Raw genomic sequence first — 22,925 nt, 5'->3', positions numbered from 1 at the left:
ATAAATTCTTTCGTACATATTTGCGAAACGTTACAATATGAGCTTAGTGTATCCTCATAGTAGCTGTATGCCTTTTTTCGGGGTTTTACATTGTTTTCAACAATAAATTGTATATGTTTCATGCCAGTAGCTTTCGTGATTATTTTTAACCCTCAGAAGCCTGAAAAATGAAATGTATCAGAGATTTATTTCGCTAACCTTTTTCTAAAAATGTCATTCGTTCAATACTTCGAGAAAACAAAATGTCATATTATTTGAACAATTTAGACAGCTGAAGTTTATTTTTTGTAAACTTTTGTTCAAAAGAATATAATGCAATGTTAATATACATACAGCCAAATATTAAAAACTAATCAATTGCAAGTGTACAATTTGATTTAAAAGTTCGGTATCAAATTTGAAACTTAGGGCATTTAAAGGTTAAAAGCATAAAACAATTCTAATTTAACAATTATTATTTTATTATTCTTATGCTTCACTTTGTTAATTGTGGAAGACTTTTCATGTAGTTTCTTAAGACCATTAATCAGTTTCTTTCTTTCTTTCTTTTTTTAAAGAATCATAATTCTCATCACTGATGGTGAGAGCAACGCAGGTTATAGTCCTGTAGATGCAGCTCAGAAACTCAAACGAGATGGAGTTGTTATATTTGCAGTCGGAGTGGCCAACGTGAACACTGAAGAAGTGAACGCTGTTGCAACTTCACCGGATCATATTTATATATTGAAGAATTTCGATTACATAAAACAACTGAATACATACCTGAAAAAAGGCAAGATAAATCTCTAATTTCATTAAAGTTGTATTGAAATATTATATTTCTATTTACGGTGAAATAATTCGCATTTATTTGGACCAAATATTGACTAACCTTATACACAATATAATACCATATTACATGCGCAAGATTTACGAGTATATTTCAATACCAAAAACTCATTAGAGATTTCACCTTTCTTACAAAATACTTTACACACGGTAAAGTTTGCAAGAAAAATAGGAATTGAAGCTTGTTCTTACTATATGCGAATGTTTAAAATTAAAAGAATTTTTGCTTTTGGTCGATTATCCCTAGAAGTACAGGACATATTTTAATAAAATTTGATAGGTAATAGATTGAGATAATACAAAAAGAAAAACCTTACAACAATTATGATCAGCTATCATGATTGTGTATATGGGCCATCAACATAGGAAAGTGTTAAACAGTATCACGCTTTGTTTGCATTCTGCGCACTCATTTTCAGAAATAAAAGGGCTTACAACGCTTGGTTGGTGTAATAAGAAAGGCAAAAACAATGGCCAGAATAAAAAAGTATTTTTCAAGTTTACAATTCTGAATTATTAAAATCATAGACTGTGAACATGTTTGATAAGGCTGTATCGCCCTGTGTTCTTTTAGGTTTAATTCGGATAATGTCAACCAACACACCAGGCTATATACTTATTCACTAAATTATAAAAAAATGAACAGTTATATAACAAAAAATTTAAGAAAAATTAACTAAATACATTTTAAGTTCTAAAAAACTTTAATATAATTTAAATTAAACTAACTCCGATAATGATAATGAAAACGAATTTTTCGGATATAAACTGTAAATGGTATTAAATGTATAAAGCTTAAGAACTAAAAAAAAATGCTAGTTCTAATAAATGAACTAGAATTATATTATCTCAGAAAATATGGAGTAAAGATTAATTATTTCAACCAGTAAATAATTTTTATTACCGTTATGAGCAGAAATTTAAAAATGAGCAGTAGATCAATTCAAAATTTGAAGTTGCGCTGGTCCATTTACGTTTACTATCTATGCATAAATCGGGCTTACATCGAGCGATTGCGATATACGAAAACTGTAGGCACAACAGCTTTGCCGTGTTTTAAAAATTCGGGTTATAAGATTTCTCATAATACTGGAATCTATCCCATTTCAGTTTTCTTATAAGTTTTCTTTTTCAGAAACTCGTGAAGTGAGCTGGGATTACACTCCGGACGTATCAATGTGCAATAATTTTTGTGACAACAAAACCAACTGTTGTGATGACCATGCTAAATGTTACTGTGGAACACTGAGTGGAGATTATCAATGTGTTTGTGATCCAGGCTACAATGGAACAGGTGGCAGAAATAGTTGCCAAAGTAATACATTTTTATTTAATTCTTAACCTATTATAATTTTATTAAACACTAGTTGATATAAACAGTGTTGCCTGGATTTAAAATCCTTTCATGTGAAATATTTTTATAGTAAAATCTACTTTTGTATAAAATATTACAATCTTCTTCTTCGTGAACAAAACAGCCCCTTGCAGGCCTTGACTGCCTCAATCACGCGCACTTTTTAGCGCTTTCTATTTCCTGCAACTCCCTTCCAGTTCTTTATCCTCAGAACATTCAGATTTCTTTCCACGTCATCCAGCCATCTAGTTGGAGATCTTCTGGCCCGGGATTCCATAGATTTTTAAAAGTGCATATTTTGAGGACGCTGTTTTCAGAGCTTCTGCAGATATGGCCGAGCCATCTTAACCTATTGCTCCAGATAACCAGTGTTATCTGTGGTTGCCTATAGAGTTTGTATAATTCAAAATTGAATCTGGTTCGCCAACATCCTCTCTCTAGTACTGGGCCGAAGATAGTTCTAAGGATCTTTCTCTCGGGCATGTTCAGAGAACGCTGAGTGTCCAAGTTTCATTTGTGTAGAGCAGAACAGGCATAATAAGAGTCTTATAAATTTTTAGTTTAGTTTTTCGACTGATTAAGTTGGATCTTAAAAATATTACAATATGTATGTAAAATATTTTTACCGTCTAAAATTTTTATCTTCTGTTCTTAATTCAAATGAGAATAACACATGAATGAGGCTATTTGAAAGTAGCGCCGATTGCTTTTCTCATAAATGCTGGAGAATAAGAAAAGTTGTCTTCGTTTGAGCAATTGACTTAACCTTAAGGTTATATCATTGCTTTAAGATCAATAAGAGAATTGTCAAACATAAATGAAAGAGAATTTGTAAAAAATACTGGTAGAGTAATTCAAAGAGTAGGAAAAGCAAAATTTCTGATTAATTGAATGCTTGATTAATTTTTGTGGTTGTATATGAAAAGTTGACAGAATTCTTTCTCATATCTTATATATAAAAAAAAATGTGCAAAATTTCATTGAATTTGATTTAGTTGTTTAGAGATGTGAAGAACACATAAATAGTTATAATGACTTTTTATTTATATTTAGTTTTTTATAAGCTTTTAGTAAAAAGGTACGAGTTAATTAATACGTACCCGTAATTTAATACGTAAATATGTTTTGTTTCCAGCAAATAATAGATACTTAAATGTGTAAAATATGTTCTGGTTTTACCTTTTGTTGATGGACATAAACTGATTCAGAATTGTTCATTAAATTGCACATTGACATAAAATTGTACATTACATGAAAAAAACTATATATTTGGCAAATTAATTAAATAATTTTTTAATATTTTTTTTCAAAATTATTTTTAAAGCGTCTTTAAAATAACTACACAAGGTGATTCAAAATTCAACCTGCAAGCTATCAGCAGGAAAATGAGGGAAACAAAGAACAAGCTATAATGACATAGGAATGCATGAGTGGTAAACTCGCCTGGATGAGCGAGAGGATACAGGAAGATGCAAAGATGACAAACTAATAACAGTCGGAAACTAATAACAGACAACGGTGTGGGAGCTTCATGCGTCGAATTCGGTTATCGAACATCCCATAGACCATGGCTTTGAGGGTTTCTCACTAAAGTCTTATATAAGATATATTGGGTTGTACCAATGTATCCAGTTACTCAACTGGCGAATAGTAGATTCTCCAGTTGAATCCATTTAGATTCTCCAGTTGGCATTTTGGATCAAATTTTTCTATGAGGTTTTTGATTGTTTTTTTTTATATCTTACAACATCTAGCAATTTGTTTAGCGAATTATTATTATTATTATTTTGCCTGTAGTATTTTTTGCGATTTTTTTTGTAAGTTTTTTTTTCGGAATTCATTTTTTCGTGTTTTTGACAGTCTATATATGAAAGTAGCTTCATCCCCCTCGTTAGTTTTAGCTGCAGATGCCTTCAAATAGGTAAAGTTATTTCATGATTACCCTGTACATACTTTGCTATCTTCATAAAAAAATGAAGCCAAACTTAAAATGCGATGTATCGTTGAATGAAACAAAAAAGGCAAAAGAAGAACACAGCTGCTGATTAATTTTATTATTCTGTTCTTTTATTACCCTGTACATACTCTGTTATCTTCACAAAGTGATGAATCCAAACCCAAAATGTGCTGTATCTTAGAATTTACCCGAAAAAGACAAAAATAGAACACACCCGCTGTTTATTTTTATAATTCTGTTTTCTTAATAAATTTCTAAATATCTTTTTGTTAATTTCTTTCTTTTTTTCTTTTGTTGTTTTCAGAGTGTCCTAAGGGAACTTACAAAAGTGCTCTTGACATTGATGGTTGCAAAAAGTGCCCGGAACATTCGACGACTGCAAGTGTCGGAAGTCTTTCTTTTGAAGACTGCACATGTAATGTTGGCTATGTCATGGCAGGAAATTACTGCAAACGTAGGTAGATAATTTTCTGACTGAGGAAATGAGTATTATTACGAAATATATTATACCTTAGTCGGAACTTTCTAGATTGTTCAGAGTATCTCAATTTTTTTGGCCAGTTTAGAATACTTCAAATCAATTTTAAATAATTTCACATTCAGCACAATATTTACGATTTAATCTATTTTCCCTTTTAAAAAAAGACAAAGCAATAAAATGTAATTTTATAGACTTATCTTTTCTTTCTGGCATTAAATAAATTAGCTTGTTTTACAGAACAGCATCTTAAAAACAGTTCTTCTCCTTTGAAAAAAAAAATGCGATCTCACTTTTAAAATCGCAATATTTTTTTCTAAATTTAATCTGAGCATACATATGAAAACAATAAACTACAAAATTATTAATTTAAAAAATGAAAATCAATATAATGCAATTAATCTGAGAAACTAAGTGAAATACTACTTTAAATGAAATGAGTTGCTTTAATTATTTGTACATGCTTTTATTTTTCGTTTTTTTTTTGTTTTTTTGTTTGTTTGTTTGTAAAGATAGAATTTTGTAATCGATTTTTCAATAAGTTTCTGATGTGTTAGAGTCCTAAACTTCTTTTACACATATGTTATGTGTTTTCAGCAGTAATAACTATTTAAACATTTTCAGAACTTAATTATCGGTCAAGTGATGCATTACATTAAATGACAATTTTGTAGGAATGATAACACTTGGTTATGAGTTTGAAAGAAATAATTTTTAAAATTTTATAATGTTTACAACAATGTGGAATGGAGTATATTGTAAGATAAAAGACAGAAAATATTAAAAGTAAAAAAAAGTTTTAAACAACTTGTTTCTGATTTCAACTTGTATTTATTAATTAATGAAAAGTAGAATTCTTTAAATCGGAAATATAAACAAGAAAGTAGATTCGTAAAAACATGAGACGTTGAAAAAATATAATAAAGTAATTAAACCGCAATATATATCATAAAAAAAATTCTGCAATTTTCATTAAACATTAAAATATATTATAAATGTGATTAAAATATTCCAGTTTACTTTGAATATTCTGTCAGCTCATTATGCTCTTAAGTTTTGTTTTGATCTCCGTATTGTCGAAAAAGAAATATATATATTCTACTGTTTAGTACTCTAATAAAAGAGATTATAAAAATAGTGTAAATTAGCAGTCTTGTAAAAAAAGGGTTATCATTCTGTTTATTTCTGTTCTTTCATAATAAGGAATAATTTATATCTCATGGGCTGATTTGATAAGGAAGTAAATAAAATCAGATTTGTAAAAGTTGTAAAATGGGTATAATTAAAATTTGTAATTATTAAACGCCACGACCTTCAAATAATAATTATAAAGAAGTGATTAATTCAAAAAGAGGGTGAACAGATTTCGATTTTAGTTAAAGTATTAAAAGTCCCGAAGACATACTTTCACACTTAAAATGAACCAGGTTCTTAAATAATCTAATGACATTTATAGTATTGAAAGTATCAGTCATAATAAATATATAATTTTGTATTAGAAGAATTTTTAAATCTCAGACAAGATTTCAATATTTTTCAAGCTTTTATTTTTAGTATTCATTTTTCTTATGATTTTTTTTTTTGTGCTACAGAATCCATATTGCTTAAAAATCATTGCAATTGCATGTTATATTGAAAATTCGCTTGATTCAGAAAATTAGACAGAAATAGATAGTATATCAATCATCGTTTCATTATAGATATTATCTTATTCCTGAAGAGCATTTTCCTCATACCATTTCTACTAAATGAAACTCTTTTAAATAATATTTAATCAGTTATTCAGCAACTTTAAATTTTATAAACTAATAAAAACTGAATTATCGCAAATTACTTATTTTCTTTTTATTGTTAACTTGAACTTAAATTTAAAAATGCACATTTTAACTGCTGTCCTTTCTTTATGCTATTTCAGCTATCGAATGCGCTCAGCTGAATCCTCCGGAAGGTGGAGTTCTGATCCCTAAGAATTGCAAAAATACCTATGGAGCTAAATGCGAACTGAAATGCAAAGAAGGCTACTGTCCTTTCTCCTGCAATCTGGCTTTTTCAGGTGCAGATTCAACTGTTCTGCCATGGAACCGTAGTCCCTTGCCTTCTAGACAATGTTTAGAAACTGGGAAATGGACCGGTGAAGACTTTTATTGCGAAAGTAATAAGGATTTTTTTTTCTATTTTTGATATTATTTATTAATTATTATTAAGAGACTCACAATTTTTTAGAATAATTTTAGGAATGAATTCTTATTTAATAATGTATTTTTCTTAGATTTTTTTTTATTTGATTGTTAGAAATGAGATGTCCCGCGTTGGATCATCCTCTTCATGGCAAGCACAACTGTGCTGGACTGGATTTCGAATTCGGCATATCATGCGAATTTGAGTGTGATGCAGGCTACGAATTACAAGGTTCCAGCGCTCGAACTTGTCTTATAAACGGTTCTTGGACTGGCACGCAGACTATCTGCAAAGGTATTTGCAAATTTTTTACGAATATTTTCTAAAGATAAGACTGTTTTCTGATTAAAGTGTAATAAGTAATTGTTAAATTCTTTCCTCGCATATAACCCTTTTTAATGAAACCAGCGTTAAAAAACATTATAATGTTGATTTTTTAAAAACTGTATCTCATATATGAATTTTCAACAAGTTAGCTATTGAGATAAAAACTATACAAAAAAAAGTAATAATGGGATTATTTTTTTTTCACTACTTTCTACTTCAGCCCTTGATTATATTCTTAAATATTTGAACCAGACTTAATTTAGCGCTTGGTAATTGCATACTGTTTAACCAGAATCGACTTCCCTCGCCATGCTAATATTTTTGGGGTAATCGAAAGACTGAACTATCATGATAAAATAGTCAGGCGCTAAATTGAACGCAAAATGGCCTACATTACAGCGCAATCCATACGCTCACACCCCCATGAAAAGGGGGCGACCGACATTGTCATGGAGGCAGCTCAGCCCCTCCATCCACCACTTTTCAATACCCTCCTTGGAAGCAAGAGCTTGATTACTTATACGGCAACTTCTCATCTTCATATCTGAGGTGCTTCCCATTGTGATTATATAATGGGTACTTGATTGTCTTTGAAAATCATTGCATTTCGTATAAAAATAAATGAATACCAAATCAGTTTATTATTTATGTGTATGTTTTTCCTCGCAATATTTGATTTTTATATTTGAATATTTGAAATATTTTTTGATTTCTAAAAACATAATCTCTCTGGGCGATGCGACGAGTGCGTGGATGATATGTCGCTGGATACGTGAGGGAATTTTCGCTTTTTGGAGGGTACAGAAATGAGGTGAAATTATTGTTGATGATGGGTCTTATTTCCCATCAATGAAATTAGGGCATTCGCCAGTGATGATTATTTTATAGCTGACTGTAATGATTTCGGCACGTGATCATGCTTTGCATTAGTGACCAAGATGTTGGATTACCGTTTTACGTTGTGGTTCAAAAATTACAGCAACAAGAGTTCTTAAGGTGTGGTAATTTCACGTGCGAATCAAATTTCGTTTTTATATAGAACATATGATCACGGCATTTAACCCCCCCCCCCAATTGGAGATAATTATGCCATAGCTCTCCGAAATCTCTGTTAGAAGAAGGCAGAATTTACGTCTATATGGTCGGCAACTGACGTGAAAAGTGTAATAAGGTTTATGAGTACTGAAAACATCCCCAGTAGAAATGCATTGCTAATTTACGGAAATTTGAGGAGAAAATGAAGTGTAAGAAAAATAGGTGAGGTGACGATCCAAGGAATTTGAAATAAACAGCACAGATATGCAAGGCAAGCAAAGATGAGGTGGACAAGCCTGTCCATCACTGATGACGCTATGTGCTGTATCGAAGCTCTGACTCGAGATGATCGTCAAATTCATGTAAAGGAGATTGCATCCATTCGAGATCTCCAACTAATTTCCAGCTCGATATCTCCATTGGCAGTATACTGGATATTGCGCACAAAAAACTGACTTACTGGAAGGCGTGTTCTCACTGGGCACTTTGGCAACTCAGAGACAACAATAATGTCTCCCGAATAGGAGTGTCTTTGTAGCGTTTAATTCGATATCAAGAGGAAGGTTTCAGGAATCCTACACCAAATCGTTAATATGGGAGCATCAACTGACATCTGATACGAAGAAAGAATTCCAGAACCAATGGCGAAGTTTAAGAAGCAATCGTTAATTAGCTCTGCAATTTGGATCCTGATTTTTTTCTATGGTATTTAGATAGATTAGTTTACCAATGGCACAAATGTTTCAACAACCATGGTTATTATGTGAAAAAGTAATATGCATAAATTCCTTTCTACCTTTGTCTATTTCTTTGATTTCGTACATAAACTTTTTCTCTGTGAGAATTTGTTACTTTTCTTTTTGAACCTCCCTTGTATTTCTTGTTGAGAAACAAAGTTCCTAAAATTATCTCATTTGAAAGGGAAAGGAAAACAAAAGGAGACCAAGAAACATAAAAATTAAGATTGTTAAAGCTAAAATTCTAAATCAAGCAACAGAAGTCTTCTGTTCTTCTTTTAATGCATTGAGCTTTTCTTAAAAATTCCTTTAAAATCTTAAGATAGAGAGAAACCATTCATAAAATTTCAGTTTATTCCTGGAACATAAATTAGTTTTCCTCATTTTCATGAATGGAGAAATTATCAAATGGGCATTAAAAAATTAATGCTTTCAGTATTTTAGGTGAAAATAAAACAATTTTCAAATTTATCATTGTACAATTTGATTATACAATCAAGTAAGACAGAGTTCTTAAAAACTTACATCACTATTAATTTATTGCATTCAAAAAAATCAAACAAGAGGGCCAATTTGCTAAGTTAATTTATTGACTAATTAATTAATAAATTAATAAAGTTCTCTCAATATTAGTAAAACTTGAATGGAAAAGCATGCATCTCCATTATCTTAAAAGAATACGTTAATGGAATTTTCTTTCTTTTTTAGTATTTTAGAGAGCTAATAGATTTACCTTTATATATATATATATATATATATATATATATATATATATATATATATATATATATATATATATAATATAAAATTAAACAGATTTTATGTACCACATTTGAAGTAAATGTCTTCATTTTAGCGATGAAGTGTGAACCTCTAAAACGAAATCAGCATTTGAAAGTGAAACCGAAAAAGTGCAGTAGTGAAAAAATGCCGGTCGGATCACTTTGTCGGTAAGTTGAATTAAATCCATTTTTAAATTAGCAATTTGATGTTTGTTTACTTAAATTTATAGTAAAAGTAGTTTATTTCGTATAAATATTGTGAATTCTATTTTAGTAATATTGACTTAGTATTATAACATTTAATTGCACAGAATTCACCATTAGAACTTATTAACCATTGCAAAATTAGACATTTTTTTATTTTTCGCAAAATATAAGATAAAATGTCATTTAAATTTAAGTTAGTAGCTTTTCTGCCTTTTATGTTGTTGCTAATAAGGGACAGTACAAATATATTTAAATTAATAAAATTTTAATCGACTATATTTATCGATTATATATATACACATATTGCATGTAAACTGGTTTGGATGAACGAAACTTAATTCCAAAATGCGACATTTTACCCAAAACGTAATGTCCATAAAGCAAATATTTAGGTTTACTACGTATATTGTTAGCTATAAAGGAATAAAACTTTGCGCCAATAACGACAAACCTTTAACACGTCAACACATATTAGAGGCTGGTAAAAAAAAAGTATATGTGGCATTGAGCAACTAATTGGAGCATCCTACAATTTTCTCTAAACATCATATAAAATAAACAACGAATTTCTAGTCTATTTTTATAAATTTCTATTCTAGAACATCATTTCTAGTCATCATATTAAAATGAACAACAAATTATTTTATTCTAAAACCAGAATGGCTAAAAAGACTTTTGGATGTCCCATACTAGACAGTAGGAATTGCCAAATGATTTGCTTACAATATTTATAAAATGTAATTCTGAGCTGAAGTTAGAGAAAATTGTGGCTTGACCTACCCAGATACTTAGTGTCTGGTATTATTTAAAAGATTTGCATTAATTAGTTTTCATCCAATTAAAAAAAAATCTTTAAAAGAAAAGGAAACTATTAATGGACTGCACTGTAGAAATGCTTCGAAAATTTACGATTTATCTATTTTTCATGTATAATGTCTTTATTCTGAAATGATGATATGGATGGTTTGTGCATGTTGAGTGTTATCTTCGCCGTCAAATCACAGGTAAAATCAATGACATCCAAATGTAGAGCATACTCATAGTTTCTAAACCTGTTCGCAAATCAAATAAAATGGAACCTAATTCTCATGTATGTATTATACGAGAAGAAACAGTTATTGAAAAATTGTTTATCTCTTTCATATTTCAGTTTTATTTTATTGTTACTACACATTTGAAACTAAGCGCATTTGTCCAGAGTTGTTGTCATAAATTAAGCAATGCCGGAACACTCAGACTTGATTGGTATTATAGAAGGGGTGGAGGCACACAGTGGAGTGAATAACAGAGAGATTACCAGGGGATTATTTCACAATATATATATATATATATATAATATAATGTTTTTAAAATATGTAATTATATTATCTAGATACTGGAATCACGAAATAGTAAAATGTCAACAATGTATAATTTGAAATTACTATTTGATATTTCATTTTGATTAAACATTAACATGAAGCGTATTATAGCTCAAATGTTGGACAAAAATTTTTGGAAAAGATTATATTAATTTCAAGGTTAACTAAAAGTAATAATTTTTTACGTAAAACTATGACATGAGTAATGCAGAAAAAAATAATGGATTTTCAGAATCAAAGCATAAAATGCGTTTAAATGTTTATGATCTTAACATTTTTAAATTTCTACTCACCACTGCGTGCTAATGGTTTATTATTTTTATTAATTAGAAATATTAATGACATTTAAGAAGATAAGAATAAGACAAAGTTACGTTAATTTAAGATGATATTTTAGAAGGATTTTTTTCCCTTATTTATTATTCTTAAGAGAAAAAAATATAGTTCCACCACCTTCCGATTCCACTAAATCCTCACATTTATCCCAAGCTGTAAATTTAATTAAAAAAACCATTTTAATTAATTCTGTGCACTCTTTTAATAAGATTTTTTTATGTTTGTAAAGATAGAATAGTGTAATCGATTTTCCCCTCACTTTCTGTTGTGTTACTTTTATTGTCCTAAAAGTTGAATACTTATATATTTTTGATGGTAAGGAACTGTTGAAACAATTTCAGAGTTTAATTATTATTCAAATCAGTAAACATTGATTTTGTATTAAGTGCACCACCGGGTAGAGGATTCAAAGAAAATCAATTTCAAAATTCAAAAATAGTTAAAATAAAAATAAAAAAAAAATCTACTCTTTTGCATACTTATGAATGAAGGTTTTTAAAATGATCTTTTTAATTAAATTCATTATTATTACAACTATCAAAACAAGTCATTATCTAAACATTAGTATAAATTATTTAGAAGTTTGCTGTCTGAATGGTAAATTCGGGATGAATTTGAAAAGCTGTTTCTTATATTTATAGGTATTACTGTACTGAAGGTTACAGTTTGGTTTCAGACAATGGCAAAGCTGATGGAATCAACGAGTGTCTTGTTAATAAAACTTGGTCGAATGCTGGTCAAAAAATATCATGCGCTGGTAAATTTTTAAATACTATTTATGTGACCATTATTTCATACTTTATATTATACATTATGATAAATATGCATGTGCTATGAAAACAATTCAGGCAGTACATGAACAAGTTTAAAAATTAGAATTATCTTATTATTGCTTCCGAATTGTTTTAATACTGTATATTGTTACCTATAAATTAGTGCATAGATGTAGTTGACATTTTGATTTGTTTTAATTTCAAAATGTACTCTTTTTGTATGTGATCGAAAATTTTTAGGTCATACATGTTTAAAACATCTAAAATTATTTAAGAATATTTTTAATTAAATTCGTTGATGTATTTGTTTAATTCAAAAAATATTTCTTGCTGTGAGAGATACATTTAACTGCAGCGCACATCGCTACCAAAATGTATTACTAACTCGAAATACGTTTATAATTGCATTTTGGTGTAGGTCTGGGCAATTATAAATATATTTATTCTTAATCAAGTTACCTTCATGTATCTATTCTTTTAACAATGAATTTTGCGCAAGTTCTTGTTGACGAGATTCTTGACGACGTTCTTGTTGATTTTTTTGTCTTGTTGCAACAAAAGCTAAATGGGTGTAAAAAAATCAATTTTTTCGATTATGATTCAAAAATGAAGCTTCTTAGTTATTTCATTATTAATTATGAAATGCTGTCAAATACATTTAGTTTTCAAGACCCAAGTAACATATTTTGTCTTACATTTTTATGGGTAGGCAGGTCATCGTCTGGTGTATTATTTTGTTTTCAAGAGAATCTTATATTTCTTTTACAGCAATAATTTTCGAAGATGCAAAATATCACATAATCCCAAAATAATCTCTAAATTCCTTTGTATGAAATCCATAATCTTCGTTATTTCTGCAGATACCTCCCCTGTTTATATATATTTTGAAAACAAATTTCTTTTAATTAATCTGAATGTATCTTTTTTAAACTGTTGTCAAACTAAAACAGCAATGACATGAAATCTGAATTTCAAGTCTAATAAAGATATTTTATAATATACGACTATCAATCTGTTATTCTTATTGAAATTTACTGTAATTGAAAGGTTCAAAAATTTCTGCTTTGTTCACAAATTTGTTTACCTTTATTGCGTGCGTGATTCTATTTAAATAATAAAGTTACATATATGTAGCCATAAACTTTTTAGACTTCTGTATGAACATTATTCCTAAACAACAAGAATGGTTTCTCCGAATTTTTTCTCGTATAGCCTCTGATAACTGTACTTGTGTATTATTAACCGTAACCATTGGCGAACAATTATTGCGAAAGGGATTATTAGAGTACAACTTTTTGGATTTTTTTTTTGGTAATTGATGACTAGTTTACGATTAACAAAAAAAAAAAAAAAAAAAAGTCAAAATTGAACGGAATGTGTTTTTACGAAATTCGAATGCATATTTTGTACGTCTTTTTTCCGGCTAGTTAAAATAAAAGTTAGACTCAGAAATTGAAGCAATTGAAGTCACACAATCACATACCAAATTTTGTAACTATATATCATGTCGTTTCTGAGTTATCACTTTTTCGTGACGAATTTGTTTCCAAATTTTACAGATATCTACACCTTAGATTTTAAATTTATGTTCTAAATTTTATCCAATTAGCTCTCTTCATTTTGTAGCTATCATATTAGCTTTATTAAGACAATCAAATGGGTTTCATTACAAATCTGATAAAAATCTATGAATTTGTCATGAAAATCTATAAATAATCTATCATTATTATGGTAGATAATTTATAAATAAAAATCTATAAATTATCTACAATTTTCAAAATTTCATGGTCTAGCTCAAAGCGTTTTTAAGTTATCTTCTTAACACAGAGAGACGTAATTCCAAAAATTTTGGTTTTCGGACTAGGTGAGGTGTGAAGCATGGAAATTTATCAAAATCTCGCATTCCAATTTTTTGACGATTAGAAACTTTCTACTTTTGCACTTCGCATAAGAGGAATTAATTTTTTTAAATTAAAAAAAAACTTTTCAAATGAATATCAATTTATAGTATGATATATTAAAAGTAAAAAGAAAAAAGAAAAAAAAATGCGACTTACAGCTTTATATACGGTTTCCCTGTTCCTTATAATTATATTTAGTAAATGTTATGCGTATCCTAACGAATACAACACAAAAGTTTGACTACTGTGGGACAAAAATTGACAAAGATATTTCATCTCAAAATTTCAGCTGACTCAATTTATATGTTAATTTTTGTTGAGATAATTAATAATAAGTCCTAAATATTTGTTATTGGAAATATCTGGTTTTATGAAAATAATGATGTTTTGTAAAATAAAAAAAATAAAAGATTTTGTTATCTTTCAGATATCTCCCCACCTAATATAGAATGTCCGAAATCTATCGTTACTTCAACAGATCCTGACAAAGCCACAGCTCGAGTATCATGGAAAGAAGCCACTGCTGATGATAATGTATTCGTTTCTGACATATTCATAAAGTCTCCTGTATTCATTAGGAAACCACCACAAGCTTTTCCAATTGGTGTCACAAAAGTTGTATATGAAGCAATAGATGGTTCTAATAATTCCAACTCTTGTTCTTTTTCTGTCACAGTTATAGGTAAACAAATTTTGTAAATCTTTTTTCGTAATTTTTTGGATTTACGAATAGAACCATAAATTAATGACCATTAATTTATGTCAGTTTAATTTTCTTCCAACTTTGATGGACTATAAAAAAAGGACAGGAATAGAGAACAGAATGAATTTATTAAAAAGTTATATACAAACATGGTTTCTTTTCGAATAATTGTCTTGAAAATTCAGATATACGTCTTAGCGATGCAACAGATTTCTGATTCCCTCTTCGAAGAACACTGTTTTCAATGATATGACAATACCCTTAACGATCCTTTAAAGTTCCTCATTAGTTTGAGAATTTCGATTTTTTAATCAGTTCTTCAGTTCTGAGAAGAAATGAAAATCGATCGGCTCTAGGCCGCTAGGCTGTTGGAGCTAAAGGGCGAAAATCTTCTGCAATGGAAGATTTTGTTCAATGAGTTGATCACATGATTCGAAAGAAATGGAGGATGCTGACAACCAGACAATTAGCTGGTCGACCAGCATTCCAAAATTGAGAATTTAAAAAGTGAATGTTTAGATATTCCTGCTCTATATTCTTTCTTTACCCTTCCAGCTGGCGCACTCTTTATACCACCAAGAATGGTCACGTGTACTCCTTAGATAAATTAAATTTAAAAATATTAATTATTGAAATTTGGTTGTAATTGGGTACAGATTAAGGCGAACAACTATTTTGACCAATTTTTATTTAAAAAGAAATGGAAAAAATATAATCATAAAATGTAAAGACAATATAAAAGGACTAAAGAATTAGTAGGATGAGCTGAAAATAAAATAAATGAAAATGCCAATATTTCATTTAAAATGTTCACATTTGCAATGAAAAAATTGCATAAATATGGAAATAAAAACATTTAAATTTACATATAAAAAGCAAATAGCCAATTACCCAATTCGTCATTACCCCATTAGCCAGTTACCCCCTTCATCCCCCTTCATTGCATCGTTGCTGTGCGAACAAATGTGCTTCTAATGCTTCAAATTTCTAGGAAATCTCATAGCTGTGATTCTAGTAGTCATTTCGGCAGGTGTGGATTTTTTTTACCTGAAGATTCATTGTTCACTTCTTCTAAACCTAGTTCTACTTTTCTTTTTGAACTCTTTTAGTTTTAGCTCTCTTTGTAAAGAAATGGGCACTTTTTATTCATTGCATTTTTTCATAAGAGTGTTTACTAGCTATCGGATATATTTCCATATAAATAGCTTCTCATTATTGTTTGTAGAATGACGTAGCTGTAGATTTCAGCTACATTATTTTTGAATTAACTACATTATTTAAAAAAGATACAACAAAAACTTTCCTCAAAGATCGAGCGTATCTCTGCAATACAAACAGAAGATTTCCAGAATTCTATTAGCGACTTGAATTTCAAACGTTGACTAATAGTTCGTCGAAAAGAGCTGAAAGAATTGCCAAAGTCATATTTTCGTAGTGCCCTGTGTTGAAAAGATATAACATTAAATTCTTATCTAATGTATGTCTTACATACGCGGTCCCGCTGGAATGTTAAAAAAAAGTTGAAAGAACTTTCAGACTAATAAGGAGCTTAATTTGGCAAATTTTGTTAATGAGCATAACAGCCAGTCGCAATAATCCTTGTTTATACGGATTACTTATATGGTAATGGGGTGACTGGCTGTAATTAAAAAAAAAAAGCAGGCAATTTATTAATGTCCCCATAGTTGACATTTAAAGCACCAAGGATGTATGGGATGTATGATTTAAATGTAAAGAGCCTATAATAAATATTTATGATTTAAGATTACTTACACCTTTAAAGTACATTATTAAGATGCTTAATATTTAATATACTACTTTCTATATCCCTTTAACTGAAATAATACTTGATGGGTAAAAACAAACGAAATTGGAAATCAAGTGAATTTCTGTTAAAATTCCTTCCAATCTATTAATCTACTCTTTAACGACCTCGAAGGCATTTTTATACCAGATCTGCTAGATCGTTCATCATTTACCTGAGAAGTACAGTGTTGTGATAATTAAATAATGCATATTGTTACGGAATTTCCGGGGTTCGTTTGGATAGAGGAAGTTATATGGTGTGAAGAACGCTCAATCACCAGGCGGCAGTAGAAAATAAAACAACGACGTTTATTTACACGAAGACACATAGGAGAGCACAAAGACGACAACTATATACAGCACAACAGACGATTATCTTCAGACGAGACGTGCAACATACAACAGCATACACAGCAGCGTACTACAAGAATCTACTGCAGACAGTAGCACACAGCTTAGTTCAGCACTAGCTTCACTCCGTCGCTGCTCCGCTTATCTCTGGAAGGTCGGTTCCGACTACTCTTCGACTCCACTGGTTCGCAACCCAATTCACCACTCCCCGGCAGCTGCGGGTGCTTCCTTTTATAGGTCCCAGGAGGCGGGGCTAGAAGCCTCTCAACCAATCAGGAACGTTCGAGGCGTAACTCGGTTCCTACTGGACGGATCGGGAAAATTCTCGATGTCTCGGGTATAGTCTATTTTGGCGCCAAAGTCTCCAAATGGTCGCAAAGTTTGTCGCCAAGCTCTGGAACCTCCGACGCGACACCGGACTCCGTCCAGTATAGATGACTGTAAAACATTTTTTCCGATGGTAGAACCAACTATGCTGGAAAGCAGCATTACAGATTCGTAACAATATCAATGAATTTCTTTCCTGCCTTGAAAATCTTGCTAAAAATGTTTTCTCAGTAGCATGCCTTGTTTTTAAGATAATCTAAACGGCTATAAGGGTTTCTATGTTCATAAGAATTTTTAATCCTTTAAATCTAGCTTCAGAAAGAGAAAGAAAAATATTTCCAAAGGTAGTATTTTCTATGAAGTAAATATAGTAGATGAATCATTTTTAAATGATAAAATAATGTTTTTCTTTGTTTTGTTTTTTAGACAAAGAACCTCCAAAAGTTTTAGAGTGCCCTGCAAATATTGAAATATATCATGATAAAAGATCTCCAATCTCAGTTACCTGGAATGAGCCAGTTTTTTGGGTAAGGTTCAATGGCTGGTTTTTATTACTTAATTGATATCAAAATGATATTTTTTCCAAAGTCTAGGTATCATGAAATATGTACGATTTACATTTTTAGTACATGAAATGCATAATAATCAATTTGATTTCTTCACATAACAGAAAATAAAATATAAAAGATCATTTATTAAGTCATCGAAATAAAAGTTTTGAATAGTGAGATTAAAACACGAAGCAATAACAAGGTTTTGCTAGTACAAATTAAATATATTTTGAAATCTGATATATCACAAGATCGTATCTTAAATGGGTAAAATATATCTGTTTTCCGCACTAATTTATACTATCAGTTTATGTAAAACTTTTCATGAGAAGAATTGCCATATTTGTTTAGACACTGAAAATATAATGCTTTTGTAAATGAAAAAACTGAGTCGTTCCAATATATGGATATGCAAAAAATTGCTAGACATCTATATTTCTAATATTAACGATATTTTTTCTAGTAACTTTTCGTAAGAGGACTGAAAGACTGAATCAATAATGGTTTTGAAAGTGAAATGAATATATAAGTCGATAATCAAAAAGTTACTTGGCATAGATATATTAAATACTAACGAATTTTTCTTTTCCAGGACAACTCTAGACAGCTGAAATCTGTCACTCAAAATCACAAAAGTGGAGCCGAATTTTCTTGGGGCGATCCATATCCAGTTTATTACAACGTAACGGATCCCTCTGGAAACAAGGCCACTTGTAAATTTACGGTTAAAATAAGGCGTACGTCTTTCATTTTATTGATATTATAATGGGTTCATTTGCACTGTTTTAACAGTTTTATTATATTCAAAATAATATTGCCACATGATTTTAAGAGTTTCTTGTTTCAGTATTCGAATAAACATATTTTAATGAATAGTTCTATTTCCGTGTACTTACTTTTCAGCCTTTATTTTTCCCTCTGTGCGTGTAAATATACATACAAATTTAAAAGTGCAGGAAATGGAAAATAATATAACTATAGAACTTTAACCTTTCCGCTGGCGATGGATTTTTGGTCACCTCTATTCTATTTTTAGCTCAATTGAATGGATTGACCCTGTAGCTGCCTGTTTTGTGATCTTCAACACACGTGCACTTTTTCAACCGATTTCAGTGGATGCCTTTTAAAATAATTCAGTTATTTCTTTAAGCGCGGTCTCTAAGACCGCAACTCCCTGTTAGTGTCCCAGTGATAAACAAGGCTTAGCAGATGGCACTAAAACTTGGGCCCCGATATATCATCCATTTTACTGATCCTATTATGAAGTAGTGCTCCAGACACTTTTAAATGAAGCAGAAAGTGATTTTAGTGATAAGGAAAATTGTACAGAAGAGTTTTTCAATAAAAGTTCGCATTCAATTGATTCTGATATGTATGCTGAAACATAATTAATTTTTCTAGTGATAATATATTCTGAAAAATTTATAAAATATATTAATATACCAAGATATATATATATATATATATATATATATATATATACAGAATTTATAGGTTGATTTTTATACTAGTTTTTAACCTGTTTGTTTAAAATGCCCTAGTAAACCGTGCTATGAAAGTCACCCAAGCCGATAAAAAAGGGTCAATTTTACCCATTATCAATTATATTGTCTTATATATTCCTTCATATACCGTAAAAAGAAATATGATTTAAAAAGTAAAAAGTAATATGTTTTTTCAAGAATATTATTCATTGTAACATGTAATTTGAGAAGAAAACGTATGTTCCAACGGATTTACTTTTTTCAATGATAATATATTTTGAAAAATTTCTAAAACATATCTATATATCAAGAAAAATATCTGTAAAATATATTGGCAGTTTTTCATACTGATGCATTCATTAGAAAATTTAATTTGAGTGTAAATAAAATGCGGTCTCGTAGACCTCGCCTCCCCAGTTAAGGGTTAAGATAAAAAGAAATGTCATTCAAATTCATTTGATTTAATAAATTTTTACTGAAATAAATGTACAATTTTGAAGATTTGTTATTCTTTTAAAGATGAAACACGTAATTAGCTCCTTAACTGTTTTTTCATTTAACGAATTAGACAATACATTTTGTTTTGGAAATATTGACTTAACAAAATATTTGTAGATCTCTTTTCATGTATAGAATAACGAATTCATGTATAGAATAACGTCATCATTGTGTCGAATTATAATGACTAAGATTGATTTAATTTTAGATTAATCTAAGTTTAAAAATGGCAGAATAATTAGATCAGTGACGAAATATTAGAGGAGCAAGAAGGGTATAATTAGCTTGGACGTCAGGCTAATGGGATTGCCATGGTGACAAAAATTTAGTGTATTGGTGCCAATTTTTAGAGCCAAATATGATGAGAAACTCAAAACATAATGCTATGCTTCTCGTATAATTTATCATTACTTAGTTTTTGGTGATAGCTGGTAAGGAAAATTCATACTACGCCTCGAACACTACTAATCCTTTCAACATACTAAATTCAATTCACGATCCACATTCAGTTACACAATTAAAGGGCCAAATGTCGATGGAGACAGCTCATCAGACAACCCAGTCTCCAAATTCCCATATCATATCAATGTGAGAGTAGTACTTGACTCACGAAAGAAAAAATAAAAGTACTTTAAGCCAACATGAACAATGGTTCTTAAATGGATTCAGATCTTGAATCCACGATCCTCTTGAAACCGAGCTTTTAATGTCGAGTCACTGCATCCCATTAATTATGATTCAATTGTTTATTGATTTTGTTAGCTATTTTTGTATTCCAGCCATAATGAGTTCTCCATGTTTTCTTTCATTATTTCAGATTACCCATGTCCACCGCTCCAAGCTCCGGTCAATGGTTTCGTGACTTGTGACACATGGGAAGATGGACGTTTGTGCAGTGTTCACTGTGCTGAAGGTTACCGTTTCGCCACCAACCAGGAAGTTCCGAATACCTTTGAATGCAAAAAAATAGGCCAAACCGGAGGCAAATGGGCTCCTTTCCTAACTAGAAATTCTAATTTCAATTTCCCTATCCCAGATTGTTCAAGTAAGTTTAATTCATAAATGAATATTATTGTCAGAGATTTAGAATATATTTTCTTTTCTTTCTTCCAACAACTTTGTTTTTATCTATCAAATATGGACGTTTCAAAACCGAATAAACAAAGAAGAATGTATTCAAAAATGATTAAGTTCCAATTATTGGTATTCATAAGAATCTATTTGATTATACGAATCAGGATGGATCACCAGTCTATACATTGAAAAAAATGGATTAATTTTTTTTTTTATTAAAGTAGTCAATGTTAAATTTAGGAGCAGTGGAACCTTGTGAAAGTGTGACAATTTAATAATTTAAATAATTAATTTTTTACACTAATGTTAGATATTCATATAAGACAAATAGTGAAGAATTGAACATTTAGATAATTTTTACTCCTTAAAAATATTTAGTCTCAATAGTGTAGGCACATAGTCACTGGTCAGATTGTTTGGTCTCAGATTTACCGCACAGTGGTCTATTCTTATTGGTGGTGTACATGTATGTTTGACTTATGTGAAGTGTGTGTATTTATATCAAAATTTTATACATCAAAACATTATATATCAAACAAAATTTTATATACCAAAGCACTAAATATTTTTTTAAAAAAGCGATTTCAAAAAATTGTTTCCTACAGAAAGCACTTTTGAAAATTAGGAAAAAAGTTTATTTAAAACCAGGGAAATTCTCATTAAATACAATTTCAGTATTCTCAAAAAACTTGCTTAATTTGCTTTGAAATTCTTTGAAAAAGAATTGCCACATATGTACTGCCACTGAAATGATTGATGATAATATTGAAGCATTGTTTTTCTTCCCTTTTGATTATAACACATGGTTCATGAAGCTCTACTGTAATCCAGAGCAATTATTAGTTGCCCTTATAAAATGGTTTCATTGTACAAGTTCAGTAATCTCAAAATATTTTTTTTTTATTAATTTGCTTTAAAATTCTTTGAGAAAGAATTATCACATATGTACTGCCACTGAAATGAAGATTTATGATAATATAAAAGAATTGTTTTTTTTTTCCTTTTTGATTGTAACCCATAGTCCATAAAGCTCTCTTGTAATCCATACCAGTTATTAGCTGCCCTTATAAAATGGTTTCGTTCAAAAAGATTTGGTTGAGAATAGCATATGTAGACTTTAAGTCAGGGCATTAGTCTTATGTTTGCAGTTCTGCATTTCTGTTAAATTTATTTCTTTTCTAATATAGAAATTCACAAGCGAAATGCTGTCAACGAAACAATTCAGTTTAATTACAAAGTGGATGTCTGTAACGAAGAAATAGCAAATAAACTGAAAGAAAAATTTGTATATACCTTAAAGGTTAGTATAGTTTTAACCGGATGATTTGAATTTTGTATTTGTGTGCATTTCTTCGACAAAATTATTTTTATTATGCGTTTCTCAATGATGTTCATTTCATCTTTTTAAGGCATACAACTCGAATTTCTTCTTAAACGAAGGAAAGAAAACAATTTTTTTCGCTCATACTGAAAGTTTTACTTTGTGTTTAAGCTACATTAAACGTTAATATGAAATCATATACACTGTTATCCATATTTATGGATCACATATCACACCATATTTATGGATTATCACACCATAAATCCATATGTAAATATTGGATTTATGGTGTGAAAGTGATACAGATGGAGTCATTTGTTATTTTTGAATTTCTCTCTCTTTATATTTTCTTGGTGCGGAAAAATTATTTAAAGAATCGAGTACCTCGTTTCGGAAAATCAAATATATGTGGCATGCAATTATTGGCATGCAGTTGGGGCATGCAGCTTTGCTGGTTGCCCCAAATTCATCTTTGTGGTGTATGGACTATCAGTCATTTTTTTAAAGTAGAGTCATGGCGGAATGTATTTTTCTTCATAATTAGAAAATGTGCCCA

General features: G+C 30.0%; 1 protein-coding gene across 1 annotated transcript in view; it reads left to right on the top strand.

Annotated features, from left to right (window-relative positions):
- Positions 1–22,925, top strand: part of LOC129958320 (sushi, von Willebrand factor type A, EGF and pentraxin domain-containing protein 1-like) — a 60,203-nt gene that overhangs the window by 7,758 nt on the left and 29,520 nt on the right. The window contains exons 2-13 of the mRNA XM_056070718.1: positions 558–772; positions 1,964–2,143; positions 4,444–4,593; positions 6,533–6,769; positions 6,910–7,089; positions 9,751–9,844; positions 12,222–12,337; positions 14,682–14,936; positions 17,868–17,968; positions 18,585–18,729; positions 20,792–21,019; positions 22,236–22,348. Coding sequence (XP_055926693.1) covers positions 558–772; positions 1,964–2,143; positions 4,444–4,593; positions 6,533–6,769; positions 6,910–7,089; positions 9,751–9,844; positions 12,222–12,337; positions 14,682–14,936; positions 17,868–17,968; positions 18,585–18,729; positions 20,792–21,019; positions 22,236–22,348 — 2,014 coding nt within the window. The remainder of the gene's footprint in view (positions 1–557; positions 773–1,963; positions 2,144–4,443; positions 4,594–6,532; positions 6,770–6,909; positions 7,090–9,750; positions 9,845–12,221; positions 12,338–14,681; positions 14,937–17,867; positions 17,969–18,584; positions 18,730–20,791; positions 21,020–22,235; positions 22,349–22,925) is intronic.

The sequence above is a fragment of the Argiope bruennichi genome, chromosome X1 (assembly GCF_947563725.1).
Source record: "Argiope bruennichi chromosome X1, qqArgBrue1.1, whole genome shotgun sequence".
Lineage (NCBI taxonomy): Eukaryota > Metazoa > Arthropoda > Arachnida > Araneae > Araneidae > Argiope > Argiope bruennichi.
The sequence above is the reverse complement of the archived record's forward strand: the minus strand, read 5'-3'. Positions and strand labels throughout refer to the sequence as shown.